The sequence below is a fragment of the Octodon degus genome, unplaced genomic scaffold (assembly GCF_000260255.1).
Source record: "Octodon degus isolate 3935 unplaced genomic scaffold, OctDeg1.0 scaffold00056, whole genome shotgun sequence".
In the NCBI taxonomy this organism is placed as follows: domain Eukaryota; kingdom Metazoa; phylum Chordata; class Mammalia; order Rodentia; family Octodontidae; genus Octodon; species Octodon degus.
This window is the reverse complement of record NW_004524632.1, coordinates 10,377,957-10,384,839: the sequence shown is the minus strand read 5'-3', so window position 1 is coordinate 10,384,839 and position 6,883 is coordinate 10,377,957. Positions and strand designations below refer to the sequence as shown.

General features: G+C 61.2%; 1 protein-coding gene across 1 annotated transcript; it reads left to right on the top strand.

Annotated features, from left to right (window-relative positions):
- The first annotated feature begins 201 nt into the window (after positions 1-201).
- On the top strand, positions 202-3,685 carry LOC101568683 (keratin, type I cytoskeletal 13). Its single transcript, XM_004633900.2, has 8 exons — positions 202-743; positions 1,629-1,711; positions 1,890-2,046; positions 2,138-2,299; positions 2,380-2,505; positions 2,600-2,820; positions 3,052-3,077; positions 3,368-3,685. The coding sequence occupies exons 1-8, from the start codon at positions 276-278 to the stop codon at positions 3,505-3,507; spliced, it is 1,383 nt and encodes a 460-aa protein (XP_004633957.1). The 5' UTR covers positions 202-275; the 3' UTR covers positions 3,508-3,685.
- Positions 3,686-6,883: the final 3,198 nt, after the last annotated feature.

Sequence of the window (6,883 nt, the reverse complement as noted above, 5' to 3'; positions counted from 1 at the left end):
CAAAGGACAGCGCTGCACCCTCTGAATCATCCCTTTTGTCAAGGATTAAAAAAAAGCCACCCCTAAGACACAACCCACCCTGGAGATCAGCGGTAACTGGGCTTGTGAGAAACAAAGTGTACCTGGCACCAGGTCAGAGGTGGGGAGGGGAGGAGCAATGTCCCACCCTGAGGAGGGTGCATAAAAGGTGTCCGTGCTGGGGAAGAGCCACTGTCCTCGGCCTGGCCAAGCCCAGCTCGACTCCTGTCTGCTCCTCGCTCCATCTCGCTTCCATCATGAGCTGTCGCCTGCAGAGCTCCTCTACCAGCTACGGGGGTGGCTTCGGGGGCGGCTCTTGCCAGCTAGGAGGAGGCCGCAGCTTCTCTAGCTGTTCCACCCGATTTGCCTCCGGAGGGTCGGCTGGAGGCTACGGGGGCGGCATGAGCTGCGGTTTTGGTGGAGGGGCCGGTAGCGGCTTTGGAGGAGGCTTCAGCGGCGGTTTTGGTGGTGGCTTCGGCGGTAGCTACGGGGGCTTTGGTGACTTTGGCAGCGGCGAGGGTGGCCTCCTGTCCGGCAACGAGAAGATCACCATGCAGAACCTCAACGACCGCCTGGCCTCCTACCTGGACAAGGTGCGGGCCCTGGAGGCGGCCAATGCTGACCTGGAGGTGAAGATCCGAGACTGGTACCAGCGGCAGAGCCCAGCCAGCCCGGAGCGGGACTATAGCGCCTATTACAAGACCATCGATGAGCTCCGGGCCAAGGTGAGCTCCCTCTCTGATGCAGAGAAGGTTGTTGAGGCAGTGCAAGCCTCCAAGGTCAGACACGCGGGGGCATCTCACTGGGCCAAAGTCCAGAGTCCTTTTCCAAGAGTCTTTGCACTTAAGGGGCTTTTTGCTGTCTCTACCTCCAAAATTTGCTTTCTGCCGTTATCCGGGTTCATTGATGGTATTCCTGCTGTCAACAATTTTTATGGCTTCCAAATGACGCGTGACTCGTCTCTATAATCCCGAGCCACTGAGTTCTTTGGAAACATGGCAGGTCGAAAGCCACCAAGGATGACTAAAATCAACAGGGAAGGGAAGGCGTGTTGGTGCCTGGTTCTGGGGATGATTGTTTGTTTTGGAGGGAGCCGCTGAAACTCTTTGTTCTCCACTGGTTCAGACTAAGTGGAGGAGAAATAGAAGTCCTGGCAGGGCAGGCCTGACACCTGGGGTGAGGCCTGTCCCTCACTATGAAACATCAGCTTATTGGATTAGAGACCTGCTGTCCCTGCCTGAGCCCCAGCTGTGTGGGGGGGTGGGCTTTCGCTGTGCCCATCTGTAAGGCCAGCTCCAAAGGAATCACTGAAATCTGTGGCTGTGAGTCTGTTCCGAGCCTAAGGAGACAGCAGCCCAGCAGGGTGGTAGGTCTGAGGCTACCGACACCCAGAGATGTGCTCAATGCTGTGGCTCCCCGGAAAGGCAGATCCGGGCCCCGTCCTGACCTGACAGGAAATGCTAAGGGGATAGAACAGAGCGGTCCCACCCTCACCCTGTAGAAGAGGAACTGAAGCCTGGAGACAGGTGCCCTGTCCCTGTTCAAGGACAGTGGGGCACTATGCCCCAAGTGTGGGGTGCTCCCATGGTCCCCCCTTCTGCGTTTTGTAGATTCTGGCAGCCACCACTGAGAACAACCGGGTCATCCTGGAGGTTGACAATGCCAGGCTGGCTGCGGACGACTTCAGGCTCAAGTGAGTTTGTGCCTGCTGTTTTCTGGGTGGAGTCTTCCTTCAGAATCTGTGCTGATGATGGGGAGCTGTGGGGAGGTCCTCGAGGAGCCCAGCGTGAGTGTGTGTGTGTGTGTGTGTGTACATGCGTGCAGTATCAGCTACATGTTGCTTTTTTTAAAACGTGATTTTAATGTTGCAGGTATGAGAACGAGCTGACCCTGCGCCAGAGCGTGGAGGCCGACATCAACGGGCTGCGCAGGGTGCTGGACGAGCTGACCCTGTCCAAGACGGACCTGGAGATGCAGATCGAGAGCCTGAACGAGGAGCTGGCCTACATGAAGAAGAACCACGAGGAGGTGACGGGGTGGCTGGTCACATCTGGGAGAAGGGATGACTCGGAGCCCCAGAGAGCATGGGTGGTTCACGGGCTTCCTCTCCACCCCTCAGGAGATGAAGGAGTTCGGCAAGCAGGTGGTGGGCCAGGTCACCGTGGAGATGGACGCGGCCCCGAGTGTGGACCTGACCCGCGTGCTGGCCGAGATGAGGGAGCAGTACGAGGCCATGGCTGAGAAGAACCGCAGGGACGCCGAGGCCTGGTTCCAGAGCAAGGTGGCTCCTCCCACCCGCGGGCCAAGGGGCTGGGCAGATGCGGCCCGGGCTCCGAGTCACCGTCTCTCCTCCGCTTGCAGAGTGCGGAGCTGAACAAGGAGGTGGCCTCCAACACAGAGATGATCCAGACCAGCAAGACGGAGATCACCGAGCTGAGGCGCACGCTGCAGGGCCTGGAGATCGAGCTGCAGTCGCAGCTCAGCATGGTACGGCCGCCTCCCCCAGCGACGCTGCCTGCAGGCTTCCCTCCTGCCGCGCCCGGACGCCGCCGCCGTGACTTGGTCCTCTTTGTCCCTCCAGAAAGCCGGGTTGGAGAGCACCCTGGCGGAGACCGAGTGCCGCTACGCCCTGCAGCTGCAGCAGATCCAGGGCCTTGTCAGCAGTATCGAGGTACAGCTGGGTGAGCTCCGCAGCGAGACCGAGTGCCAGAGCCAGGAGTACAAGATCCTGCTGGACATCAAGACGCGGCTGGAGCAGGAGATCGCCACCTACCGCAGCCTGCTCGAGGGCCAGGACTCCAGGTGGGCCCCGCGGGGCGGCCGCGCCCTCGGGGAGGGGGATGGGCTGAGGGAACCTCACGCGGGGCAGAGCACCTGCGGTTGCCCTGCCTGAGTCGGCCCGCTAGTGGCCTCTTCTCCCCAGGGATCGCAGGTAGGCATGGGGACAAGCCAGCTGGGCAGGCCGCCTGTGCACAGCAGGACTCCTTGTGCTGGCCCTGTCCTTCCTCTGCTCATGGCTCTCTGCCCTTCCAGGTTGACCGTCTCGGCCTCACCCGCAGGTAGGGGCTGCTTCCAGGGGCAGCTTCTGGGCTCCTGGGGGGAGGGGCTGGGCCGGACGTGGGCAGCGATGGGCGGGAGGCGGGCTGGGCACGGGGCATGTCCACCTCATGGCCTTCCACAATGCTGACTCTGCCCCGAGAGCCGCTGGGCTCTCTTGGAGGTCGCTCCCCTGGGGGTGGTAAGGGAGTTCCCATCTGCGCACCTCCGACCCGTGCACCCCCAGAACCCAGGCCTGGCCCGAGGTGGGTTCTCTCCAGCCTGAGCACTCCTTGTCCCTTCTGTGTCCCAGGAAGTGGCAGCTACAGTGTCGGCACCACCTCTAACGTGTCCGGCTCAGTGTCCGGCTCCGTCTCAGGCTCCGTTTCCGCTTCCGGCTCTGGCTCCCCTTCCACCTCCCCTCGACGGGCGTCTGACTTCCGCAGGTTTTAGCTTGCTCCTCTGCCTTCGAACAGCTGGAGCTGCCCGCAGGACCTTACCTGCTGAGGCCCAGCCCTTACCCACCCTGCACTCCTGAAGAAGGACCCTGCTAGTTCCCCTCCTGTCCCCTCCCCATGCTGCACACCCTTTGATTTTTCCACTTCTTTTCTGAAAGGAGCAGATAATCCAATAAAGCTTCCTGCCTGCCTGCAAGTGTATTTCGACTCCGGCTTGGTTTCTGAGGGAGGGGGGTGGGGGCAGCTGTGTACAGCTGGGCTGGGCAGTTGGTATGGGTGCTGCTGGGAGCAGGGCTTCTCGCTGGAGAAGGACTGCCTTGGAGAGGGCACCGTCTGCACCCAGCAAGGGTGCTCAGCGGCAGAGACGGCAAGAGGGAGTAGTAGCAGGGTTGGGGACACGGAGGCGTGGGGACACACGGAGGTCGCCGAGGGCTTCCTGTGTCAGGGCTCTGTCCTTCCGTCCTCCAGCCCACTCCATCTCAGTGCCTTCTGTGCCACTGTTGCTGAGTCAGCTCTGCCTCCGCAGGGTGCATGCAGAGCACAGCGTTGGGGGCGCCAGGTGGAGGGGAGGGGAGGCCGCTCTCAGCCCTGCACAGGGACCTGTCCAGTGTGGGAGCTGGGATCCCTGCTTCCACGGTGCTCCAGGGAGAATCAAGGCTCAGTCCCCTACCCTGGTGCTCAGGGGACAAAGGAATCAATGGGACATTTCTGTGGGCTCCTAGACCCTAGTGCTAGGTCAGGCCCCCAAGGAGAGAGCCAGGTAGGGCAGGTGCTGGGCCATGGTGCTGGAGGCTTGGAGGCTTGTGGGGCTCCTGGTGCCTCCTCTGGGTGAGCAGAGGGCACCTCCTGGTCCCCAAGGCCCCGCCCTGGTGAAGGGACCTGCTGCTCCTTGGTCTGTGGGGCTGCCTGTCCTGCCTGTGCCCTGCAGGGGGCAGACTCATGCCAGAAAGTCCATCAGTGTCTCTGGCCACCAGCCAGCCCCAGGGTGGAGGGCAGGGCCCTGTCCGTCTCCAGCCTGAGGCCCTGTGAGGACCAGCTGTCCCTCTGTTCTGGGTGGCAGCTTGAAGGATGCACAAAGGCCCAGAGCATGGGGTGGGGGTGCTAGGGCCTTCCTGGACCCTGTGTCCTGCCCAAGGAAGCCAGGATCAGGAAGGGTGGGGCTGGGGGCGTTGGGGAGGGGACAGGGCTGTGGGTGGAGCGGGAGTAGGCGCAGTTCCTGCACTCCCTGTCCCTGTGGAGCCCTGCCTTCCTCCCTGCCTGGGACCTGTGTCACTTTGGATGGCTCGTGGGGCTGTGGGTGGCTGCTATGGTGCAGGGCACGTGGGTGGCTCCTGTCAGCAGCACCTGTCAGCAGCACCTGGGGGACCTGGGAGAGCCAGGCTCCTCCTCCCTGTCCCCACAGAGTGGAGAGGGACAGGTGGGTGAGGCTTCTATGGGAGTGGCACTGGGGGAGCTGGTAGGGGTCGGATGCCCTCCCTGGCTTGTTATTATGAGCACACGTTGTAAAATCCCATGGTGTCTTCATTGACACACCCGGAGAGCCTTGAAAACAAAGCCATGCATGGCAGGTGGCCAGGCCTCAGATGCACTGCTGAGGCAGGGAGTCAGGCCCACCACACCTGGGGCCCTGCCAGCGCAGACCACAGAACGCAATCAAGTGGATGTTCGGAGAGTTTGCTTTATGGTTCAGTTAGGAAATGCTTGGATCAAGGGGACACAGGACACCAAGGTCCCAGTTCCCAGGGGCCTGAGGACGCATCTCCCACAAGTCACAGGCTCTCCAAGTGCCCTGGAATGGGAGGGACACGCTGGAGTTCTTCGAGCCATAGAAAGGGGCTGGAACTGGCTCCAAGGGGAGGCCCTGGACTCCTGCAGATGGAAGCCGCTGGCCCCCGGGGCGGCCTGGGAGGAGGAGGAACAGCCCACAGTTGAGCATGGCCACCAGCGGACCACAGAGGTACGGCCTCCCACTGGGGTAGGGTGGCATCCTGGGTGCCCACCATGTGCCCCAGGCAGCTGCCACAGCCTCCCCCAAAGGGAAGATGAAGGGGTGTCACTGGGGAGAAATGTGGTTTCCTCGGCCATTCTGTGCTGGGTAAGTGGGTGTTTCCAGGCCCACCTAGGGCAACTCGAAGGGCAGTGTGCTGGGGCATTTGGGGAGGAGCTGCCCTCAGGGCCTTGGTCGCACCTCATCAGCTGTTCCAGGGCCCCGGTGCAGGGACCTCCTCATTTCCTAGCGCGAGTTCAGGATTGTCCCTGACCAGGAGGCCTGGCAGTGTTGGGGACGGAGAGGAGGCAGAGGTTCGTGCTGTTGGAGATCTGGTAGTTCCCAGATGGGGGCTTGCTAAGTCTTGCCCAGAAGGTTCAAGTTGCCCTGCTGGAAGCAGCGGGGCAGGGTGGGATGTGTCCGAGGTGGCTGGGGCCAGAGGGAGGACAACCTGGCCCCAAGCGCTGCGCACCCGGCCTGGAAAGGCAGACAAGAGACGGTTCTTCAGTGAGGGCTGTGATGCCCAGGAAGCCAGCATTGTGGAGGGACAACCAGTAACATTGTAGTACAAATATGTCTGGGATATTGCATCTATTTCTTATTTGCTGAATTCAGCAACCTTATTTTTATCAGGTCTGTGAACGGCCCTGAGCCTGCACCATCAGAAGACGGAGACCTGGCCTGAGTGGATGCTCTGACAGCACGCAGTGTGCGGTCGGAGAGGTCCAAGGGCGAATCTTCGTGTTCTCGTGGCTTCCTCCAGCTCCAGCTCCGCGGACTTGCTGCTGCAAGTCTGCTCAGGAGTCTGACTTGATGGATGTGGTTACTTGACACAAATACACTGTAACTAGGCAACGGGGCTACATCGTAATTGCGTGACACAGACATACTGTAACTGAGCCAGGCTGGGAGTCCCAGGTGGCTTTGCAGCTTGACCAGGTTGTTTGTTGCAGGGAAAAGCCCTTGTGCGTGGGAAGTGGGAAACGGAGTTCGGGAGTGGGTGCCCTAGTGTCCTGGGTGGGTCTGGGTGGGGTCTGGAGAGCTTAGGACACAGCAGCATTTTCAGGTGTGCTCTTGGGGCCATGTAAGAACCACAGAAGCCTTGGCCAGCAGGCTGCTCTCAGGGACACTGCCACTGGCTTCTAGAACGATGAACGGCCAGTTGTGCCCATTGGCAGGTGGCCTGGCTGTCTATGGGCTGCCGTTCCTTCTGCTGCCCCGAGGGTCCCATGGGGCCGGTGGCTGGCACACTCTGACCAGAGCTCAGAGAGGCAGACCAAGGGAGACCTTGCTTGGGACGATGGATTCCTCCCGGGCCACGCCCTATGTCTGGTTGGAGAGATGGCACAGAGTAGCAGAAGGCAGCTCAGGCCTGGCTCCTGCT

Excerpts from the sequence above, each read along its gene's own strand:
- LOC101568683 (XM_004633900.2), top strand. The coding sequence starts at position 276 with ATGAGCTGTCGCCTGCAGAGCTCCTCTACCAGCTACGGGGGTGGCTTC. Across the intron at positions 744-1,628 it reads TCGATGAGCTCCGGGCCAAG|ATTCTGGCAGCCACCACTGA; the intron begins GTGAGCTCCCTC and ends TGCGTTTTGTAG. Across the intron at positions 2,300-2,379 it reads AGGCCTGGTTCCAGAGCAAG|AGTGCGGAGCTGAACAAGGA; the intron begins GTGGCTCCTCCC and ends CTCCGCTTGCAG.